Source organism: Nesoenas mayeri (genome assembly GCF_963082525.1).
Source record: "Nesoenas mayeri genome assembly, chromosome: 12".
In the NCBI taxonomy this organism is placed as follows: domain Eukaryota; kingdom Metazoa; phylum Chordata; class Aves; order Columbiformes; family Columbidae; genus Nesoenas; species Nesoenas mayeri.
Genome location: NC_137547.1, coordinates 15,194,421 through 15,218,362, shown reverse-complemented (window position 1 = coordinate 15,218,362; position 23,942 = coordinate 15,194,421). Strand labels below are relative to the sequence as shown.

At 56.5% G+C, this 23,942-nt stretch overlaps 1 protein-coding gene across 1 annotated transcript; it reads left to right on the top strand.

The window, feature by feature from the left end:
* Nucleotides 1-1,328: 1,328 nt before the first annotated feature.
* Nucleotides 1,329-23,831, top strand: KIFC3 (kinesin family member C3; the record flags this gene model as incomplete). The annotated part of the gene is made up of 21 exons (XM_080351853.1): nt 1,329-1,565; nt 9,141-9,255; nt 10,885-11,030; nt 12,420-12,567; nt 14,677-14,873; nt 17,190-17,255; nt 17,868-18,011; nt 18,098-18,337; nt 18,568-18,741; nt 18,866-19,013; nt 19,103-19,233; nt 19,329-19,440; nt 19,672-19,853; nt 19,932-20,036; nt 20,280-20,410; nt 21,080-21,203; nt 21,640-21,769; nt 21,864-22,093; nt 22,709-22,843; nt 23,170-23,278; nt 23,806-23,831. The coding sequence occupies 21 exons, from the start codon at nt 1,329-1,331 to the stop codon at nt 23,829-23,831; spliced, it is 3,030 nt and encodes a 1,009-aa protein (XP_080207979.1).
* Nucleotides 23,832-23,942: the final 111 nt, after the last annotated feature.

Genomic DNA, 23,942 nt, shown 5'->3' with positions numbered 1-23,942 from the left:
AAATTTCTCACCAGTAACCTGAAATATTATTTTCAGAGTGAGAAAATGGTGCTGCAGCCTGGGCGGGAGAGATCGGCTTTGCCCTGTTTCCTGTTTTTCTGGCGTTTAGGAAAGACTTGACCTCTTGGCGCTCTTGCTTTTTATACCAACGCACTTCTCATTAAACTGCTTTCCTGAGCACTAATTAGGGTGGTTTGCCTTTTGTAAATTAGCCTGATACGATCTATGTCTCTTGGCAGACACCCTCCAGAGCAGGAACCCAGGTCTTTGTGTTTGATCACTGTTTATTTTGCAAATCTCCCCAGTTATACTGTTCTTGGCTGCCTTCTAGAAATTGCTGGCAGGTGGAGGTTAATGGGAGGGAAATGGGGCTTGCCTGCCTGGAGAAATAGGAGAGTTTTTTGGCACTACAGTGCCCTTAAGGCTGACTTTTGAGGTTGATGGGGTGGTGTGGACACTCAGGAGAGTTTTACTGTGAGCTCCTTCCCATCCCTTCCCAGCACCCTTGCATGGTGTGTGGTGGAAGAGCAGGTCTGCAAGGAAAGGCGCTGCCTCAGCCAACGTTTTCACAGGTGATGGAAAAAAAATCCAAGGCACTTATTCTGTGCAATTAAACCACTTTCGACTATAGCCAATGCTCAGAGCAGCAGTCCCAAGTGACCCCAAGCCCAACTAAATCTGGGGAGGGAGAAAGTCCACCTGTCTGCTGATGCTACCAAATAGGTTGTGTCAGCAATTTAGCTGAGACCAACGGTGCTCAGGAGGGGATGGACTTTAATCGGCTCTCATTTTCTTAATGCCCTGGCAGATGGGAGTGGAGGGGACATTGCTTTCTCTGCCTCCAGTCAGGGACAGGGCAGAGCTGTCAGAGGTTTGCACAGACTGAGAAATTCAGTGGTAAAGGCAACACTGGGTGTGGAAAGCCATCCCCTGCCTTCACTCGCGGAGAGGCTGGCAGCAAGTGGAGCATCCCTGGGGGGTCCTGCCACCCTGGATCTGCATCCACTGCTGGGACCCTTCTGGGAGCAGGCACCTTTACAGACCATCTTTACAAAAGCATTTACTGGTCCTTAACAAGTGAAGAGGAGGACTGCTGGGGGGTTTCACCCTGAGATTTGGGTGGAGCTGACAAAGCGCTTTATGAAGGGGCAATGATTTTCCTGTGCCAGTGTGGCACCATGTGTGGAAAAGCGTGGTGAAGCATCCCACCCCAGATTGCTGCTGCCAGCATCAGCCACGCCAGCACAGCCACCACTTGCTCCCAGGGTGACAGGAGTCCCCACGGGCCGTGCTCAGAGCTCAGCACCCTTCCCGGGCCGTGTCCAGCCATGCATACCCTGTGTGCGCTGGCGGGACTGTCGGTGCAGGGCTGGAGCAAGGGGAGCAGCCAGAGGAGCGGGATGCAGGCTGCGGAGAGCATCCCTGCCCGCGGCAAGGAGGGCGAGTGCCACAGTCACAGCAGGTATTTCTGCCAACCCAGGGGTGTCGTGGGGAGACTGGTGCATGGAGGAGGATGCTTCCAAGAAATGTGCCCGGGACCAGGGTTGGCCTGGCTGGGCCCCCAGGTGAGAGCAGTGGGGTGGAGCTGGGGGCGAACGACGTGGAGGCTGCTTCAAAAGCAAAGGCTGGGCATGAAAACTAGAAAAATGCCTCTGGATTGGGGTTGTTTTCATGAAATGTGCCTGGATGTTTGCACACAGGCTCTGTATTTCTTCTGCCACTGTTTCTGAGGGGGTTAATTAAGCAGCACTTTTTGTCTGGTGGGATGAAGGTAGCTGAATAGGCACTGTGAGCACCAGGGACCCTCGGTCCCACCTTGTTTGGGATGCTGTCCCGGCCATGCCTCAGTTCCACCTTGTGTACAATTTCTCTCTTCATCTTATCTTTATTTTTCACCCGACACCTCTCTAGGATCCCCAAATGGACCTGAAAGCCCAGGAAAGTTTGCATGAAAAAAGCAGCAAGCTGGCAGTTACTCTGTGTCAGTCTGCATAAACCCTCCTGCCTGAATTTTTCTTAATGGCTCCTTATTTTTCCAGCTGTAATTGATTGCTCAAGGGATCTACTGACAGAGAGGACTTGGGGTCATCCTTTACATCCCACACATCTCTAAGGCATATGCATAAAAGTATGGGTGTAGGTCTGCTCCTCTTTGTAAAGACAAGTTAAATCAGCTCACGCTGTGCCAGGCGCAGGCGGCAGAGCCAAAGCGAGTGGCTGTTTAATATTCACTGGGAGCAGACGTGAAAGTTTCTTTTCTAAAATAGCTTTGCACAGCACCGTGCTGCTCCAGTTTCCCTAAACCTTAGCAGGAGGCTGGAACTTAACATTTCCTTTGATTGTCTCCCCAACTTCCACCAACTAAGCCAAGAAGCAGAACACACTCATTGAGCGTAAAACCTGCTTTGAGGATAGATCCTGACACTTTATTTGCAGTTTTCAATTCTGTAGTCTGCTGCAGACAGAATGGTGTCTTTGAAACACCAACACAGGAACAAGAAATTATACTTTCATGTTGAAACAGCATGAATTTTTGTGGTAGTTGTAATTATGTGTTAAGATTTAAGAGGAAAAAATAGTTTTCCCTTTAAAATTTTGGCAGATAGATTCAAAGATCTCTTTGGCAACTCTTCCTATTAATTGAGCTTTGGTCCCAGTTAAGTCCACAATAATTAAATCACCATGAAATACATTTCAGTAAGTTAGACTAGAAAGACCTCAGTCTTTTTCCTTGTTAAGTGGGAAGCTGCAATAGTACGGGGTGGGCTGGCATGCTGCAGCTCAGAGCAGATAACAGCAGGGAAGACATCACCCAGCAGTGCATGGAGGCAGTGGGAACATCCCCACAGTTCTGGGAAAATGTGGGGTGGGATGGAAATGGGGTCCTGGGCACGGCTGAGCCGGCACATCCTCAGGCCGTGGTCAAGGGGCTCTGCTGGTGCCCACCTGGCTGCTGGTGGAGGCACCGCTGCTGCATCGCCTGGGCAAACGTAGGGACATCCATTATATATAACAGGTGTCAATAATGCATGGGAGGGTAATGTTTCTGTCCTGCTGGAGGGCTTTTGGTGTCAAAGCTGCTGAAGAGTGGTGGTACAGCGTCTTGTACATACTGGTGCTGAGACATGGTGGGACAAGTAGAGCAGCTGGAGTGTGCCCACTGGACATCCATGGGATACATGAAAATCTGCAGGTGACCCAGAGTGCGCTGGGGACCCATGCTGGGCTGGTCTCACAGTGGGATTTTGCAGACAGTTCGATATTGAGCAGTCAAAGCCTGTTAGCGGGAAGGCTATTTAACTCCATCAGAGAATATCCCACCTCGTTTGCATATTCATCTCTTTGTTGGGTGCAGCTTTTGTGTTGCAGTTGGGATGCAACTGAGTCTGTCTCATGGATTTCCTTTAACTGGAGCATTTACTTTATCACCACAGGGGTATTCCCCTCTTCCCTGGAGAGGCTCTTACTGATTTACCTGTGCCCATGCCTAAACTAGCTGGGTATTATTAGTGAGCCCTGTATTCCTCCAGCAACCCCTGGCACAGCACAGCTGCTGACATCAGCTCCAAAGCTCTATTCCCTAAATTATTCTGAATTACTGCTTTTGCTTAATTTCTTCTCCAAAGTCAAGCAGGCTTTGGAGGGTACTAAAAATAAATGGTTTTGGTGAGAACGGGATGCATTTTTTTAAAGAAGATCACTCCTATCACTTGTGCCTGTGGCTGCCTTTGCACACCCTGTTACCGGTGTCACCCAGGCAGGGTGAGAGGCTCGGTGGCACCGCGGGGGCTTGGCTTCAAGGAGAAAATGAGCAGTGGAAGTAGCAAAACTCTGGAAAAAAACAATCTCAATGACCCATCTGCAGCTTCTGTCTTCATAGACTGTTTTTACTAAAAATAATTGCAGAAAGCACCCAAGGTCTGGAGCAGGAGGTCCCAAGGATGCCCCATAAGCAAGGTGGTCTCCTGCCAGACCAGGAGCTCTGAGACCTCCTGCTTGGGATACAATGATCTTTCCAGTACTGTTTTAATTTTTATGTGCTGTATAAAAGGTCCTGGATGGAATTTACTTGGTATCAAGCTGCTCCCTTACTGGGTCCGCTCAAGCCAGCATGGGCATCCCTCAGCCAACCAGACAGTTTTAGCCTTGGCTGGGACACCTCATGTTTATTCTTAGCTTTGCTTCTAAGAAGTGCTTTATGAGCAGGAGCCCGTATTGGTTAATGCCATGAAACATTAATGCCTTAGCAGGTGAGCTGCCGTCCTCCCGCAGAGCAGCTCCCAGCAGCTGGCATGGCGCAGGGGATCCCGGCTGTGCTTTGCTCAGGGGAGGCAGGAGCATGAAAGCCAAGTGGTACCTGAAGCCAGCTGAAAAATATGATGAAGAGAAAAGGTAGGTAAAAGGGAGACGTGGAGGCTGCGGCTTGGGTTAGGTGACTCTGCAACACAGACCAGGGTAGAAAATCCGGAGGGGTGGAAGAGTGTCCCATCTGATGGCTGCTACGTCAGGCACTGCACTCCCCTGACTGTGTGCAGAGTAGAGTTTTTCTTTGAAAAAGATGTCACTTTTATAATTTCGTCTATACAAAGGAGATTTGCATGGGAGGGACACAGGCAGAGCTGAGCCGTGGGGTGCAGCAGCTCCCAGCCAGACCAGCTCCTCAGTTCTGGACCAGCCCCACACTGCCCTGGGCAGCTGCCTCCCACCCCAGCAGCCCAAACCTGGCCTAACCAGCTGTGGGGTTTGGCCTGGGGGCTGAGCCGAGCAGCTGCAGAGCCCCCACCACCATCCAAAGCTGCTGCCGAGACCAGCAGCATCCCAGTGTGTTGGATTTAGGCAGCAGTCCTTGCAACACCCCTCGCTAGCTCCTGCTCTCCACCCAGCTCAACACAACCCTATCGGAGGGATCGGAGCCTCCGGGTTAAATTAGCTCAGTTGGTGAGCTTTAAAACGAGTATTAAATTTCTCAGGAGCATGCTAAGACTTAATTAAAACTCCTGTCTTTGTGTGAAATGCAGGAATGCAGGGGGTTTGTTCCTGCTTTGGTGAGCGTTTCATGTCAGTTTGGTAAGCCATGCCCCAGCAATGCCGAGAAATCCCCTCACCTCCTCAAGGAGGAGCAAAATTAGAGTAATAAGCTGGGTTATAATTAATTGTGCTCTGGGGACACGTTCTCACGATGTCTGGTGCTTCTGGTGAGAATTTTCCACAGAGAGCATCCCAACATACAAGAGGCTTCAGGTATGCTCCTGCCTGCATTCCTGGACTAGGTTATCGGATTGCTCAAAGGGAGGGGAGGGAGAATTAAATTTTTGCTGAGATTTGGGGGATTTTTTTAGCCATCTTACAGATGTAGGTTAAACATTTGCTTGGAGCATAACAAATGCCTCATGCAAAAGGCCCCACTCAGCTATGTGATTTGATCGCTGGAGCTTCCCTTCATCCAAGTAAAAGGCGAATTAACCTGCCTGACTTGACAGCATCGCTTTTCGGCTATGGAAAAGGCTGGGCTAAAAGCAAAGAGCTAAACCCATGCCGAGGTCACTGCCCCCCGGCAGTGTGCCCCGCGGCGCACTGGTGCCATCAGTGGAGGGCAGCTGTGTTTTAGTGCTGACGGTCATCGATCTATCGAGCCTTCCCGCTACCTGCTGGGTGCTGGCAGGAGGGTGCCATGGACAGCCAGCCCCACCACTCGCTGCCTTTTCTCTGCCTGCCTGCAAAGCAGCGTTTCTAAAAATACCTTCAGCGATGTCGTCAGCCGGTGCTTGCTCAGGTCATGGAGACGTGACAGCCAAGGAAAGAAAACCAGGCTGAGATAATCCCAGCCAGCGCAGGTGAATCCCTGCAGAGACGGGGGTAGGAGCAGGGTACCCGCTGCCTGCAGCCCCCCGACCCATCCGGCAGCAAATGAGCATCCCCTGGGATTTACAGCATTCCCTTGAGCTAAATAGCATTGCGGCCAAGGGACACAGAGCCTGGCCACCAGTGTGTGTTCACGCATCCAGCCCTAAATAACCCCAATTCTGGATCCCTGGGGATCCTGACCGTGGTGTGCTGGGGCTGCTGAAAATCAGCTCCACAGTTCGGGGTGCGGGGGTTTAATGCTCACAAGTGATTATTTGTATATGACTGTTGGCACAAACCCCTCATCTCAAATTTTGCTCCATCTTTATTCATTAAGTTATTTTTCTAAACGGGGGAATTCACACATATGTTTGGTTGATTTAGACTTATTTGATGTAATTGATACAGCTTACATGCATTGCATAATTGCAATGCCATTAAGAACCTGAAGCATTCAAAACCAAGGAAATTACTTACCAGTTAAAGTTATTTACATAAACATTTATTTTACCCTTACAGCTCATAAATTAAGTCAGTGATGATATGGCATTACAATTGCTATCAGAAAGCAGAAAGTAACTTTATGTGTGTCAATACTATCACCAAACCAGACAAAGAAGCTGCCCAGATACTATTAATAGGATATTTATGCAAGTCAGCACAACTGCTTAGGGCGTCTACAGGCACATATATGTATATGTGTGTGTGCACAGGCACACACACACATATCCATCCACACTGAGGGCTCCGTGCTGGGAATGCCAATAAACCTCGGCTGAAGCAAATGGGAGGTGCTGCTTTGCAGAGGCTGGGAGGTTTTTGTTGGTTTTTCTGCCGGGCTGGCTGCGGGGGGAGGCAGCCGCAGCACAGGGGGGGAGGCAGCTGCTGGGACAGGACAGCATTTGCTTCTCAGGGATGAGGTGCTGTGCTGGGGCGGATGGCATGCGGACATGGAGGTGACCCTTCCCAGCCCTCTTTCCATGGGGTGGGTGGCTGGAGAAGCTTGTTGTGTCCCCTTCTGGTGACACCTCATCACCCCCCATCGATGGGGCTGGCTCATGGCACGGGATGGGGCAGCCTGTCCTGGGGCGTCTCTGAGGATGCCCAAGAAGGAGATGTCAAGATGAAAGGACAAATCCAAATTCTGCTCCAAACCTGACCAGAGTGAGCGAAAGGCTGTGACTGACGTGGGAGGTGAAGGGCCCCTGGCCGGGGGGGAGCACACCCCACCAGCGAGCAGAGCCTTCTCCTTCCCAGCCCTGCAGGGCTGGCACCAAACCTGCATGTCCCAAGGGATTGTCACCCCTTCATTCCCAAATCCCCCAGGACCCGTGTACCCCACGGGTCAGCCCGACGTCAGGCATGCGGACGTGAGCCATCAGCATGGGGCGCCTGCCGCCGCCATGGATGCCAAATGAAGTTTTGTTGTGGGAAATATCCAGTACTGCCGGTTAATTCCCATGAGCAAGTCATGAGTAACTTGTGTCACCCAAACCAACCATTAACATAATGATTGTATATGCTATATAGACGGGTAGATACAAATCACACCCTAAAAATGAGTATAAATCATATTTAAAACAGAACCTTTTATTGCCTTTCTGACACCGGGACCTTTGGAGAGATCTTGGGGCACGTTGTGCTGTTTTCTTCACGCCTGAGGGTTACAAACAGGTTGCTTTCCAGGTGAAATCTGGGTCCCCGAGGCCCCGGTGAGCCTGGGGTGCCAGTTGGTATGGGTGTGGGGGGGGCACAGTGGAGGGTGAGGGCACAGTTTGTCACCTCTGGTCCTCAGCATACAGGTCACCGGCACTGTGGTGGCCTTCTTGTTGATGCTGGTGGCCCTGTCCCCACTGTCTCCCCAGAGAAGAGCACTGCAGGCATGTTGGGCTTTGGTGTTGGAGGAGACGGGCAGGAGCTTCCTAACAAGCCATGCAGAGAGGGGTGCATGGGCGGGATGGGGGTACGAGGTGGGTCCCCAAAGGGCACCAGGGTGGGAAGAATCAGGGACACACCGGCGGTACCTGGGACATATCCACCGTACCACGGATAAACTAGGAGCCCCCCCAGGACTCTGACAAAGCGGGGTCAGGGGAGCACAGGGGGACCGGGACGCCCTAGGAAGGGCCAGGGCGACACCAGGGCTCCCCCGAGCTCCCCAGGGCTCCGGCAAGAGGGACTGCGAGTGCACCGGGGCCGCATCGGGAGCTCCCCGGGGCCCTTTCCCCCCCCAAGAGCCCCCTGCCGGCCGGGGCCGCCGCCGCCCGGTGCGGGGGTGGGGGGCGAACTCCGCCTCCGCCGCCCGTCGGGGGGTTTCGGGGGTTTCCATGGCAACGAGAGCGGGGCGGAGCTCAGCGTTTCCGTTACCGAAGTGCCCGGGAGGGCGGGGACGGGCACGGGGCCGGGGCTGGCGCCGGCTGCCCCGCCGCTGCCACTGCCCCGCGCCCGGTGAGTGGTCCCGCGGGGGCGGCACCGGCACCACCGGGGGTGGGGGAGCAGGGCTGGACTGGACTGGACCGGGACTCCCTTTGTCTGAGGGGCGCCCGGCTCGGAGCACCCGGCACGGCGGCGAGAGCACGGTTCCCCGTTAGCCTGCAGCGGGCGGCGCCGCTGGGACCGGGACCGGCACCGAGATCGGCAGCGGCACCGGCGGGGCGCGGGGCGGGGCGTTACCGGGCCTCCGCGCACCGGCACCGGGGGGGGGTGCGGGGCGGGGCCGCGCCTCCTGCGCGCCGGGACCGGCACCAGGACCGGGGCCGGATCCGCCCCGCTCACCCGGAGCCGTCCCCCCGGGGCCGCCGGCGCCACCGCGGCCGCCGGTTGGGAGAACAAGGGCCCCCGCGGCGGGGGGGGCGGCACCCGGGACTCCGCTGGCCCTTCTCCCGCTGAGGCGCCCCCGGACCCGGAGATGCACGGCGGGGCCCGCCCGGCTCCGGCCAGCGGGCGGGGGCTGCGGGGTGCCCGGCCCGAGCAGGGCGCTGCCCCGGGCTGCGCGCGGTCCGGGACTTAATAAGTGAATAACCTCAACTCGCAGTTAGGAGGAGCCTGGAAAGGCTTCAGGAATGAGTAAATTAATTACAGACACGGTTTATGTCACATCCGCCGGGGGCACGGAGGGAGCCCAGGGCGTTCGGTGCCCCGACCCCAGAACTGAAATCGGGATTGATGCAACATTCCACGGGATTCGGGTGTTGAGGACGGTGTTGCCATCGCGCTTTGCTCCAGCACGGTCCCCTGGGCTTTTTCAGCTGGACACCGAGGTGGGCTGAGATGTCTGTTCTTGCGCTTCTCTGCAGAGGTGTCGTTGCGCTCGGGATTGCTGTGCCATGATCACATCCCGCAAAACCTGGGATCTGGGATCTGTGCCCTCCGTGAAAGCCACCTGGAAGACTAAGGACCTTCCCCCGGACGGTGAGTACGCACAGTGGCTCGTCCTTTTCCCTTGGGGCTCAGCCTGCTGCGCTCACGCCCTTGCTTACGCTTGGGGAAGGAGAGGCTGGGAACAGGCCAGCCCGCATTTTTCACATTTCTTTCTGGATGAAGCTCAGGATTTGAGAAACTGAGACTCAGAAGCAGGCACAGAGCAGCAGGCAGCCAGGAGGGTGAGCAGAAGGGGCTGCCTCCATCTCCCTCCTGGCCCTTCAGGGCTCGAAGATTAGGGAGAAAGGTTAAAATTTAACATGTAAGAAAGAAAACTGAGCATTACGCATGGCGGGGAAGACACGGGGCCCTCGCTTCTCCCTGGCCCCGTTCCTTGGAAGGGCTCCTTATCTCTCCCCGCTCCACAGACCCTGTAGGTGAGTTTGAGTTTTTCTCTGCAGCGGCTGAGCTGTTTTGCAGGCGGGCGGGCAGCTGCTTGCCCCAACCTGCAGCTATTTGTCGGGAACCAGCCCTTCTCATCTCCCTCGCCAGTGGTGCCAGATGGGTTTCAGAAAAAGGGGAGGCTGAATGCCCTCGTTTGGGCTTTTTTTGCTGTGCGTTTCAGGGTTCACCATTCCTGTGTGCTGGCAGCTGCTTATCCAAGTGCTGCTTCTTCCCTGGCATTCATGCCAGCCCAGCCAAACGCTGGTGGGCATCAACGCCTGCGAAAACGGGATTTTTCAGCACTTCCTCTGCCCGGCGGCTGCTGCTGCTCGTGCCAGGACGAGGAACTCGTTGCCTTTTATCCGGGCATCTGCCAGCACTTTGGAAACACTGGATTTTCACAGTGCACGCGAAATGTTATGGCTAATTACAGGCTGGGAAGAAGTCCAGAGCAAGGGACTGACTTTGTCAGGGCACATCTCCTTCCAGATGCTGCTTCTGCCTCTGGCTCAAGTGCCTCTAGATGATTTTAGGGGAAAAAACTGCTATAGTGGGATTTCATTTGTGGATTGTTGATATTTTTCCTGCCTGCTAGAGAAGTCATTTGGCTGCCCATGGTGGTGGCAGCGCTTGTGGTGGATGCATGGGGAGGGATCACAGCGTCCCCGAGCAGGTCCCATTGGGACTTAGCCCTCGCTAGCTGCTTTTCCTGTAGCAGAGGAGGACACAGCCACAGGGAATAGCTCATCAAGATGCTGTTTTCCTTCCATGCAGCTCAAAACTGCTTCCCTGGCTGCTTTCAGGTTTGGCTGCATGACAAATAAAGGAAATATTTGGGGGCAGTGGAGGGAGGTGACACCGGTAAGGTCCGTCTGTCCTGTTTCGGTGATGCAAGGCGGCTTTGGCAGCTTTTCTGAGAAGGATCATGGGCAGCAGAGCGGCTTGGTGAGGAGCAGGGGCAGGATGTCCCCAGTGCGTGAATGAATCTGGTCTTACAGCGGACAGACAGATGCTACACCCTGAATTTTCATTATTAGCTGTTGGCAACCAGTCTCCGCCCCCCGAAGGGCTAATTTTTCTAATTAACATAATTAACATTTTTAATGAAACTCATGCACCGTCTCCGCCACACCGGTGCAGTGGGGAGGAGGAGGAGGTGCGTTTGCTGAGCGAGGCTGAAGGCTGCGTCCATCCTGGGGTCTCAGGTTGATCTGGTGACGCTTTTCGCTGTCTCAGGCCACGGGCAGGACACGCTCATCACGGGGAGCAGAGCAGGCGCTTCTCCTCATGTTCCTCTGCTGCCTGCACTGATTCACCGTAAAATCCTCGGCGTGAGCTGGTCAGACGCTGCCAACCCCCACGGGCTCTGCCGGGCTCTCCAGGTGAGGAGCACTGAGCCATCCGCGGCTCGGGTGGTGAGGGCGTTTTTGGGGTGGTGGGAGGATGCTCTGCACCCTGCCAGTCCCATCCAAACTGGTATTCTCTGATTCTGGGATCCCTTGGTGGGAGCTGGTGGGTCCTCCTGTCACTATAGCCGGTTTCCACCTCAATCCCAGCACTGCGTGCCTCAAGCAGAGCTGCTGCCTGGGCGGGGAGGGGAAGTTGCAAGGCATCAAAAAATGCCAGGGAACAGCCCAGAATGATATTTTCTGGGTCACTTCTGGGTCATGTTGGCAGGGGAGCTCAAGGCAGAAGTGTGATAAGAAAATGCAGCACTGTGAGATGGTGTTTGCCAGTAGGATGGAGGAGGAGGAAGGTTACCATGGCCCGGGACAGAGTCAGGACATCATGTACTGGTGTTGCTGGCACCAGTTCATTCTGGGCTTCGGGCAAGTTATTTGAATTCTTCTTTGAAAGAAGGAAAACATCTTCTTATCTCACACCAACCTTGATGAATTCCCTCTGGCAAAACCCTCCCGGAGTCTCAACTGTAGAGGCACCGCAGACACATGGCTTCTCCAGGAGGATGCTGCCGCCACCTCCTTCCAAATTCTTCTCAGAAATATTTGGCATGTACCAAGTAGTCACCCCTCTGCCAGGGTGAGACACATTTCCCTGGCACCGCTGGCCTGTGGGACGATGCCACAGGCTCCGAGATAAGACAAGGCACTTTGGAGCCAGGCAGGGAGCAATTCTGTGAGCTGGGCTGATCAGCAGCTCAGATTTCCAAAAGCATCTATACTGTAGCACTGTTTTAAATGGCGATTTAAAAAAAAGCAGGGTGGGTTTTTCTTGTTGTTTTGTTTTGTTGTTGTTGTTTGGTTTGTTTTGTTTTTCCCCTGCAAGCCAGTGATAGATATCATAGATGCAGAAAATTGGGACTTTTTCTATATTCCTTTCCCTTCTTGCAGATTTCTTCTCTGTTTTCTTCAGAGGTCTGTTTCATCTCATGGGCATGGCATTACCTGAGCCACAGCTCACCAGTGAGCAACTTCCCATTCAACCCAACGTGCAAGCCAGAGTCTTTTTTTTTTTTAAGGCCATAAAGAGAAAAATAGATAATATTCAATATAACTGCATGACCAAGCAGAGGGAAGGAATTGTTTGCAGGGGGAACTAAAAGCACTACAATAAGTTAATCACAGCAGCTTCCCAACACCAGAATCCCTCGCAGGGAGGGTTTCCCTGGGTCCTGCTGTCCTCTGTGACCTCCTCCCCGCTCGCTCCTCCTGCCCACCCTGGGGACGTGGCAGCTGCCAGCACTGTGTCCACCGCAATGTGCATGGTCGCTGCATCTCAGCTCTCCCTCCTGTTTCTTCTGGTGGACACAGGCCCTGCGGGACACGGCGGGAGAGCGGCAGGAGGAGAACTGGCACCCAACCCCGACACCGGCCGCGGAGGAGCTGCTGACGTCCCTCCGCGAGCGGGCAGCTGCCACACCAGTGCCAGCAGCCTCCACCATGAACCTGGAGAAGGCAGGTAAGGGGGAGCCGGGATGCGGCAGCGGGTGCTCGGGAGGAGGGATGAGCACCCGGTACCTGCTGGTGGGTGCCGGTCAGACCTCTCCTCTTTTGGGTGCACATAGGCTGTGTTCACTGGGTGGGGATAGGTCTTGGTAGAGATGAAGCACCAGCCAGCTGTCGAGTGATGCCAGGCAACCGATAAATTATTTAATTGGGTGAACAGAGCAGATGAGTGCCAGCAAACCCACCACTCTCTCTTCCCTCTTAAGGAAAATGTAACATTTGTGGAAATGCTTGCAGTGTGTATGGCTGCGCCAGAGCAGCTGAATCCCCCTGGTTTCCCCTCTTTCTCCATCAGGACCAAATATCCTGGGCTTTTTGGGATGCATCCTGGGACCTGTGTCACCATGGTCCCTGGCTGTGTCCCTGAGCAGCTCCCAGTGTGGGGCAGCTGATGGGAAGGGGCAGGGATGCTGGAAGGATTCTGCATGGCAATGGTAACGGGGCAGAGCCATGGAAACACCTGCCTTTCCAAATCAGTTTCAAAGGATCTTGTAAAACAGGAGGGTCATTGTGCTGTGCCTGCCCTGCTCAGACCCCACATCACCACGTCTGCCCCGTGGTAGATGTAACTCAGGCCCAGCCAGCACCTCCTCTCCCAAGGATGCTCTTGCAGGAGGAAGGTTTTAGAGCAAGGATGAGCACGTTATCCATGTGGGATCACCCCCGCCCAGCAGGTTGACTTGCAGCCGGTGCTGTGGCTTTGAACCCAGCTCTGTCTTCAGTCCCAGCCTGGGATTAGTGTGGGTGATGTGTGCAGACATGCGGTGTTTCTGCCGGAGCCCTGGTGCCTCCTGTAATCCTATTTTATTCCTGCACACTCCCCAGGGGGTGAGAGCTGGTGTGTCAGTTTTAGAAGTTTTGGAGTGGGTTTTGTGTGTGTTGGGTTTAAAAGGAACATCACAGTCCCCTGCCTGAGCTGGGCTGAGCTTTTGGCGTGAAAAGAAAGAAAAGCTGGTGCCTCTTGACGCGGTTTCAGGGTATCCAGCCCAAGGCAGGAAGACAAAATGTGGCCATCGCTTCTGCAGACATTGCCGGATAAGTCCCATGGCACGCAGTGAACAGCAGAGCTGTGGGTTGGTCTCAGCATTTCGGTTTTTTGCCCGCTCTGCTGGCTTTTAAATTCCTTTTAAAGGTAGAAAGTCTGATTCACAGACCAAAAAAAAGTTGTCTCTTGTATTCAGGACGTTTCCCATAAAGCAGGCAGCAGAGCAGTTCCCAGCATCACCTCCTGCCTTTAAAACCTGAGGTTTCTGGTGGCAGCGGATGAAATCCACGGCAGGCAGGGAAGGGCGCCGGGCAGCCGGGATCCTGGCCGCCGGTTCGTCCGCCACGGCGCCTCATCCCCACGCTGGGAATGAGTCAGGCCAGCTCATTTCTTCTTGGGAACAACCAACTTATTTAGGGATTCATTTGGTAAGCTCTGATGTATGGCGAGGTTGGCTTCTGTCAGCACTGGTGGCTCTATTAACAAGCAGAAAACGATGCTTAAAATAATAATAGGAAGGTTAGAAAGCCAAATGCACAAGGATTAGGCAATATGGCCATTCAGGGTACCTATATAATTTTAATTTGGTTTCCATTATATTTGTGTGTAATGATGCAGTCTTTAATAACATGATCATGTACTGCTTTCGACCGGCACCTGCTCATTCAGAAGAAAGGATGTTGGGATGAATCAGAGTGCTGTTCTGAAAGCGGTTGTTATCTGAGTGAGGCAGCAGCATCTCAGTGTGTGATGGGGCTGGGTCACGGTGCGGTGGTGCGGACTGGTGCTCTGTGTTACAGCCTGGGATGCTCTGCTGGCATCAGCGGATCCCTTCGGCTGCCACCCCTGGCCTGGGGGCTCACTCAGCCAGACCCCCATCTGTAGCCTGGCCGGCCACAGTTGGCACTGTGATGCTTGGCATGGACCTCCTCGCACACCACTGCTGTTTGGGGGGCTTCTGCAAGTCCCACAGCCTCATCTCCATCGCAGCCCCTGAGGATTTTTCCCATGGCTGCCATCCTGTTCCGCAGCAAGGTGGCTGGATCCTGACCAGCTCCGTCTTTGCTCCCACTGCAGGAGGGAGGCTCTGCACTGGGAAACGCACCAGCCTGCCCGTGGCCCAGCCCTTCCCGGTGATCCAGAAGGTGATGGCCTCCATGGCACACCTGCAGGAGGAGAAGATGCGGCTGCAGGAGGAGCTGCTGGGGCTGCAGGAGAAGCTCGCTGCCCAGGAGAACAACGAGCTCTCCCGCTCTCTCCAGCTGCAAGGCCAGGTATGGGGGTGACAGGGGAACATGAGGGGGTCTCCGGCTTCAGGCTGCGGCTTGGCTGGAGCACCATGGCGTGTAGTTAGCGAGGAGCATGCTTGGAAGGAGTGTAGCACTTCCATCATGGAGCATCTTCTCTGCTCAGGTGCATAGGTTTGAGCTGGGAGCTGGGTGCTCTTGAGCACTGTGGCCATCCCACTGGCTTCAGCTGTGCCTCTGTGGGGATGCTTACAGCCCCCCAGGGACACCACGATAATGCTGGCAAGGGCACATGGATGTGACGTGGCTGGGAGGGCTTTGCCATTGGGGTTGGAGCCTGGCAGCGATCGTCCATCCTCCCAGCACGGGGCTGCTGCAGCAGGATAAGCTCGTTAGACTGACACAGCAGATTAATTTTAGTGACTTTCAAGAGTCAGGATGTGGAAAGTGAATGTGAAGGCACAGAGTTGTCCACCAAAGGGGAGAGTGTTTTGGCCAGCATGACCAGAAACCCCCAAAAACCATCTCCTGTGCTGCTGCAGCCACATCCTCAGTACAAGGAACCTGAGTCGCCCCAGTGAGGTTGGAATTCCGGGCGCTCATAAAGGGATTTGCATGTGGCTGTTGTGGAAGCTGTTACAGTCAGGTTCTGCTTGTTCCACGGGTGTCAAAAAGGTGGAGGTAATTGTCCTGCATTTGCTTGGCATAGTCTGTGTGACACAAGCGTGAGTGCCGGCAGGATCCGGCCCTGCGCCGGTCAGTTTGGCGGTGAGCGCAGCCAACACCGGCCGGAGCCCAGCACCGACCCAAACTTCCAAAGCTCGGGGATGGCAGGGCCACGGCTTGAGCCGGATACGGCTGCCAAGGAGTCCCTGTCACCTCTGGAGAGCAGGATGCGACCAGGGATGCCTGAGCAGGTAGGGGCTGGAGGTGCTCGGGCATTTTTGGGTGCCGCTGGCACAGGCAGTGGTGGGCAGGCTGTGGCATGTGTGTTGGCCGGTTGGGGTGGTGACTTCCCTGTAACATGCCTTGACTCTGTCTTCTTGGTCCCTCCCCTTTTTTAAAAATGCTTTTATAAAGTATCTTAATCTTCCTTACTGAACATGGAAATGGGATTTTCTCATTTAAGCACGAGGCTGGTGCACTCAGTGCCCACTCAGTGCACACTCAGTGCACACTCAGCCCCCTGGCCGGGGCAGGGGAGCCCCACTTCAAGGGAGGGGGGGTTCCCAACTCTGGCAGGGACCAGCCACCTTGCCCAGCCCATGGCTGTAAGCACATGGAGCTTAACTGGGGAACCCCCGGCCGTGCCCCCGAGTGCGCAGGGCACACAGGCGGTGCTGCCGCCGCGCTGCCTTCTCCATGCGGGCGTGGCTTAATAGCTTATTGTCGTTAATTACAGCACCATGTCAGCACATCTGCATTTGGTATTAATCAGCACTTCCGAAATTATGGTCCACAGCAGCCTGGTTGCTTAGAGAAAGGCGGTTGTTGGGATGGGGCAATAGGCTGCTGTGTCTAGGTGAGGGGTTTGGCGACACGGTGGCTTCCTGGGTATCCGGGGGGTGGCAGTGGAACTCGCAGCTGGGTCTGGCTCTCCCCAGGGTTAGTTTTGGAAAGATGGTGATGCTCACCCAGCGGCTATCCGTTTTTGGGCATGGGGGTGCGGCACGCAGCAGGTGGGCAAACCCCATAAAAACACAACCTGTGAGACCACTGGCCTTGCCAAGCACTTGCTGCTGCTATCAATTTGAATAACTGTGGTGGTTTTGGGGGACTCTCACTGGTCCCTGCACAAAAAAATTGGAGTATTTGTGAAATCCACCTGGTTTTGCAGGGAGGGCAGCCTGGTCCTGTGGAGTGGGTAGATGCCTGCATGGGGTGGCTGGGGAGCATCCTTCATTCAGACTCAGACTCATGGACTTCTTGAAGAGTTTCTGCTTCCTCTTTCTCCCAAAATAAATTTCCTAGAAAGAAAAATATAGAAGGCAAAACCAGGCTGTGTTGCAAGGGCAGGATGAGGTACTTCTGGCTCTTTAAACACAATTATGGATAGGTTTGTTTTTTTCCTTCTCCAAAGACGATGCTATGTTTTTTATAATAATGGTTTCTGCTAGTGCTCAACATGGACAAATTATACCTGTGGTCGAACAAGGTCAAAGCAAGCCTTTCATTAACGCTTGTTTTAATCAGCTCATGTGAATCAGGTCCTCAGAGCGAGGTGGAAGATTAAGGTGTAATGAAGGTGCAAGCCAGACTGGACGTCAGTGGCTGGGTGGCACCGCGGGGTCTCCTCCGAAAGCCGCTGAGGTGCCTCCTGGTTAACCCCGCCTGTGTTGACAGGTTGAAACTCTGAAGGCGAAGCTGCTGGAGCAGGCGCAGGAGATCAGCCGGCTGCGCTCGGAGCTGGTGAGCTGCCACCGGGCTCGGGCTGAGCCTCCCTTGCCCCAAGGGACACCAGAGCTGTGGGTCTCCAAGGAGGAAGGGAGCACATGGGGGCATGTAGGAGCATTAAAACCTCCCCAGGGCCACAGTTTAAACCCTGTGAGCCAAAAGAGATGTGGAGGGACAAAGGTTTGGGGGATTTTCTGTGCAATGCAGTGTCATGACCAGTGGCCCTGGGGTGCAGACGGCAATGGCTCTGTGGCACTGGCACCCTGCAGTGAGGAGTGAAAGCTCCTTTGAGGGCTGGAGCTTCTCAGGGACAGCGCCAAGGGGGCTCCCTGGGCACAGTGAGGGCTCCCTGATACAGCAGATTAGAGGCTCCCTGACACAGCAGACTGAGGGATCCCCAATACAGCAGACTGGGGGGTCCTTGGGCACAGTGGGGCCTCCCTGACATGGTAGGCTGAGGGCTCCCCGGGATGCAGCAGGCAGGGGGTCCCCGGGGTGCAGCAGGCGGGGGGTCCCCGGGGTGCAGCAGGCGGGGGCTCCCCGGGGTGCAGCAGGCGGGGGGTCCCCGGGGTGCAGCAGGCAGGGGTCCCCGGGGTGCAGCAGGCTGCCATCCCCTGCCGTCAGCAGGGCGGCACAGACGTGGAGAAGCACCGGGACCTGCTGGCAGCCGAGAACGATCGCTTGCGGCAGGAGATGAAGGCGTGCGAGGGGGAGCTGCGGGAGCTGCGGCAGCAGCAGCAGGCACCCTGCCGGGACTGCATGCACCTCCAGGTGAGTTGCCAGTGGTGGCAGCGGTAGCAGCAGGGTGACAGGTACCCATGAGTGACACAGTCTTTGCTGTGCTGTTCTGGGGCCAGGAGAACACGGGGCTGCAGGAGCGGCTGTCCCAGCTGCAGCGGGAGGCGGAGGAGACACGGGCCAAGCTGGCAGAGCTGGACCTGGAGGTGCAGCAGAAGACGAACCGCTTGGCTGAAGTGGAGCTGCGGCTCAAGGACTCCCTGGCCGAGAGAGCCGAGGAGGAGGAGCGGCTCAGCCGGCGGCTGCGGGACAGCCAGGAGACCATCGCCAGCCTCAAGTCCCAGCCCCAGCAGATAAAGGTGAGCACCACAGGGCTCTCCGTCTATCCTGGCCGGGCAAAGGGAGCTGGGCTGGGTGCCCAGTGGGGCCCAATGGGTGCCCTGCAAGTGCCACCTGTCCCTCTGCCCTGAGCATAGCGCAGCACCATGATTTTGAAAATTAGCAGCCCCAGGCCAACACCAGCTCTATCTGAGGCCCTTTGCTGGCTGCTTCCCCTGTATTCCTCATCTCTGGGTGCTTTTCTCCCCAGTACATCATCAAGACAGTAGAGGTGGAGTCGGCCAAGGCGAAGCAAGCCCTGTGCGAGAGCCAGTCCCGAAACCAGTACCTGCAGGAGCAGGTGGGGATGCAGAGACAGGTGCTGAAGGAGATGGAGCAGCAGCTGCAGAGCTCCCAAAAGACGGCGGCTCAGCTCCGAGCTCAGGTCTGAGCACAATGGGTGCAAATCAAAAATCACCCTGCCTGGCTCTACCGCGGTGCTCGCCAGGTGATGTGGTGCAGTAATGGGTGGTCAACGGCTTGGTATCACCCCCTTGCTCCTCTCCCAGATCACGATGTATGAGGCTGAGCTGGAGCGAGCCCACGGGCAGATGCTGGAGGAGATGCAGGCGATGGAGGAAGAGAAGAACCACGCCATCGAAGAGGCGTTTTCCCGTGCCCAGGTGGAGATGAAGGCAGTGCACGAAAACCTGGCAGGTGAGGAGAGCGTGGGGATCTTGCGGGGTCGCCTGGCTGGTGTCGGGGGGGTCATGCCACCTGCCCCTCACCCCACCTCACACCTGCAGGTGTCCGGACCAACCTGCTGACGCTGCAGCCAGCACTGCGCACCCTCACCCACGACTACAACAGCCTCAAGCGTCAGGTCCGCGACTTCCCCCTGCTCCTCCAGGAGACCCTGCGGAGCGCCAGGGCTGAGGTAAGACCCTCAGGACCCCCACGCTGGCTCCCCCCCATGCAGGGTGGGGATGTTGGGGGTGTCACTGAACTGCTGGTCTCCTTCCCCTGCCCCAGATCGGCCAGGCCATCGAGGAGGTGCACAGCACCAACCGGGAGCTGCTGCGCAAGTACAGGCGGGAGCTACAGCTCCGCAAGAAGTGTCACAACGAGCTGGTGCGGCTGAAAGGTGCGTGAGGAGGGTGGCAGGTCACGTCACGGGAGAGTATGTCTCAGGGGGGGTGCAGGAAGGACAGGGGAGCATCACCCCCCTGCACCCCAGCATCTTGGGTGGCTTGGGTGCTCTACATCCCCATAAGATGGGGTGCAGTGTTCAGCCCAGCCGGTGTTTGATAGTGCCCAGGGGAGTGGCAGCAGGATGTGCCAGGACCGACATGATCCCTGTGTCCCCCCCTCCAAGGAAACATCCGTGTTTTTGGGCGAGTCCGCCCCATCACAAAGGAGGACGGTGAAGGACCAGAGGCGAACAACGCGGTGACCTTTGACGCCGATGATGATGCTGTCCTGCACCTCCTGCACAAGGGAAAACAGGTGTCCTTCGAGCTGGATAAGGTCTTCCCCCCACAAGCATCCCAGGAGGAGGTGGGTGCTGCTGTCCACGCTGCTGGTGTGAGGGGGACACACAGCCACCTTCTTCTGACACTCCTTGATCCTCCACAGGTGTTTCAGGAGGTTCAAGCCCTGGTCACCTCCTGCATCGATGGCTACAACGTCTGCATCTTCGCCTATGGGCAGACGGGGGCAGGAAAAACCTACACAATGGAGGTGACTTTGCCTGGATTTGCTTCTGTCTTCTTTGGCTTCCCATCCCATGGTGCCCAGTCTCAGCACCCTCCCTAAGCCAGGCTGGGGGCCAGCTCGGACCCGGCACGCACCAGTGATGGTCACTGCTGCTGCCCAGGGGGTCGCGCAGCCCTCCACAACACTCCCTGGCTTTGCTCCTGCTTAAAAAATCAAAAATGCAGAATACATTTTTTTCCCCTCCCGTTTCTCACCCCAATCTGTCAGGGAACAGCCGCAAACCCCGGAATCAACCAGCGGGCCCTGCAGCTCCTCTTCTCCGAGGTGCGGAGCAAAGCGGCCGACTGGGACTACGCCATCAGTGTCAGCGCCGCCGAGATTTACAACGAGGCTCTCAGGTATGGGGAGGAGGACAAAGCTTTCTGGGGGGTGAGCAATGCTGCTGGGGAGCTGGCGTCGGTGGGCATCACCCCACACTGCTCTTCTCCCCATCCCACCAGCCCTGCCTTGGCTGCACAGCTTCTTCCCAGGGCCTTGGATGCTGGATTTGGCCATGCGAGGATTCATTTTTAATTTTTGGTGTTGCACGCCACCCTTTTAAAGCATCTCCCTTGAGTTCCTTTACTTATACAGGCTCCCAACCCTGCTGCTGCTCCCGCTTCCCTCGTCCCTGATGCAGCATCCCCCTTTCCTCTCTTCACAGACGTTATATTTGGAAATTGTTAACTGGGATCTGGGAGCATGAGAAATATTTTCCTCCCCTGCCCAGCTACAGGCAGGAGGGGCAGGGAGGAGGGTGGGAGCACATCAATCTGGATGGTGGGGACTGGGAATGGCAAGAAAGAGCAGGGATGGGAGCATAGTCTGGGTTGGGTGGTAGCGGGCACGTGGACAGCCAGAGAGCTGAGGTCTATAATTAGGATGTGCAGCATCCTCAGGGGTCAGGGCTGCTCTGGCAGCCTCGGCACGCTGCCCTGAGCTGCGGTGGGGATGCCGTGCTGGGGATGCCGTGCTGGTGCCCATCATCCCCCTGGGGTGGCGATGGTGACGGGTACCCCTTTGCCCAGGGACTTGCTGGGGAAGGAGCCGCAGGAGAAGCTGGAGATCAAGCTGTGCCCCGATGGCAGCGGGCAGCTCTACGTGCCTGGGCTGACCGAATTCAGGGTGCAGAGCGTGGAGGACATCAACAAGGTGGGGGGAGATAGGGGCGGGAGCAGGGGGCTGTGATGAATTGGGGGAGGGTTGTCTGATGCATGACCCTGTGGATTTGGGAGTATTTCTGAAGCACTGGGGAGCAACAGACCAAAATAGGTCCCTGGGTGCAATGTGACGGTCACTGTCCCATGGGGTGAGCCACAGGGGTTTAAAAATAAAAGCATGGGGCCCAGGCGGCTCCCAGGAGATTAGCAGGATGCCGGCTGTCACTGCAGTGCCTGCCCATCACCCTGTGCCTTCAGTGTGTCACTCAGCCTGAGACCTGACAGCAGCCGTCACCCTGATGGACCAGGCACCTTGTGGGGGGCTGTTGCTTGGGCCATCTCCCTGGGGTTCTCCATATCTTGGAGGGGTTGTGGTGGATTTGGGGCAAGCTGGTCTCACCCCACCACCTCGCTGTGCTCCCCACCAGGTCTTTGAGTTCGGCTACGTCAACCGGGCAACAGAGTGCACCAACCTGAACGAGCACAGCTCCCGCTCCCATGCCCTCCTCATCATCACTGTCCGCGGCCTCGACCGCAGCACGGGGCTCCGCACCACAGGTAGGTGCCACACGGCAGGTCTGGGCCGCAGCATCCCCGAGGTGCTGGGACTGGGCGCTGATGCCAGCGAGGGTTTGGCTGTGTGTCCCCCCAGGGAAGCTGAACCTCGTAGACCTGGCAGGCTCGGAGCGGGTCGGGCGGTCGGGCGCAGAGGGCAGCCGGCTCCGTGAGGCACAGCACATCAACAAGTCCCTCTCGGCGCTGGGGGACGTCATTTACGCCCTGCGCTCCCGGCAGGGCCACGTGCCCTTCCGCAACTCCAAGCTGACCTACCTGCTGCAGGACTCACTCAGTGGTGACAGCAAGACCCTCATGATGGTGCAGGTAGGCACTGGGCAGCTGCTCACGGTCAGCATCCCAGCAGCTGGTCAGCGTGGTTTTTGGGGTCCCTTGCTGTGCTGGGGCGGGCGGGAGGGATGCTGCAGGCAGGAGCAGGGCTGAGACCAAAGGACATGGAGTCATCCTCTAGTCTGCAACAGTAATGCCAGGGGCAGCTCTGTCCCCATCTCTGCACTCCAGATGAGGCCAAGGAATGGAAAATTCCCTTGGAGGTCCATGATCCCACCCACACCTGCACATGGATTCCGACGCGTGGGCAAGGTGTCTTTGCATGTTGGCATCTCCCCATCCCCCTTTCTTGCTGGGAGGATTTTATGCTCTGGCAGCTCCTCCATCCCTGCCCTATGACCCCCACATGCCTGTACAGAGCCCCTGTCACCTGCTGCAGCTTTTCCCTGCTGTCCCTCGCACCAGGGCAGTTGGTGACAGTGGATCCAGCTGGCTCAGGCGCTGGCCTTGATACAGATGGACGAGGCTATCCTGGGACCAGTGGGTTAATAATAGTATCACACCGCCCAGCACCAGCATATTTGCCAGGGTGAGGGGAGTCCTGGGGGGGTGTGCAGGCAGCTGGCAGGGTGACTTTCTGCCTGACCACAGGTCTCTCCTGCTGAGAAAAACACCAGTGAGACGCTGTGCTCCCTGAAGTTCGCCGAGAGGGTTCGCTCCGTGGAGCTGGGGCCTGTCTCCCGCAAGGCTGAGCTGGTGTCCTGGCCCAGCCAGGAGCACCTTGAGGTAACCAAGGTGCCCTTCCTCTTCTCCCCCTGTTTTGTCCCCACACATGGTCCCCAGAGCTGTTCGCTGTTGGGTGTTCCCTGGGAGCCACCTCCACCGGGGACCATCACTTAGCAGGACAGGGGCTGTCTCCAGGCAGCGGTGTGTGGCTGTTGCTGCCACCTTGGCTTTTCCAAGCCCTGTTGTGCAGCAGCCTCACCGTACCTCAGAGTGTATTTGGACATTGCTGCCCGGGCAGGCGTGACCTGTCTGTGAGCCCAGCCCCATTCTCTTGCGCTGGGGACTGGCCGGGGCTGACCCCGGGGCTGTCCTCTGCCTCCCTGCAGGGTGACTCACCAGGGACCGCAGCATCCCCTGGCCGGGGCCACACGTCCTCCAGCCCGGGGCAGCTCTCCGGCCGCTCCGCCTCCATCCGCAGGAAGCTCCAGACCTCAGGTGGGTGTTGGGGCACTGCGGCCCTGCTCTGCACCCCAGGTATCCAGCTGGGGTCCCTCCATCGCAGGAGTCTCCCACCACCAGACTCAGCCCAGCCAGATGCTGGCAGGAGCTAGCTGATTTGCAATCATCTCATTAACTGATGTCTAATTAGCTATTGGGAGCCTGATTAGTACTTCCCCAAGAGCACCCTATTGCTAAGCTGCTGCCAGTGGCTCAGGGTGCTGTGGGGCAGGGAGGTGGGGAAGTGACTCTGCAGGGTAGCGGCAGTGCCCCAGGGCTGAACCTCTTTCCCCTTCGATTTCAGCCTGAATTAGGGGCAGCCGTGGCTGCCAGGTGAGTGTCTGCGGCGGGAGCCGGTGGAGGGCTCTGCTTCAGCCCCGCTTCCCAGGCAGGGGTGCCGGGCTGTGCCGCTCACGGGGATGCTTATGGGATGCTTGAAGTACCAACACCCACTGAAATGCCACAGGCTGGGGCTGCAATGGCCGTGTCCCTGCCCACTGTGACCCATGTGTGTCTCTCCCCAGGGAAGCTGAGGCCGGTCCCTGTGTGATGAGTGCCAGCACCTGCTGCCGGACCCAGCCCCTCACGGTGCTGCGGAGAGCCGGCTGCTGGCAGACACGAAGGCTTGGGTGCCCTTGGCCACCAGGACCCACGACCAGAG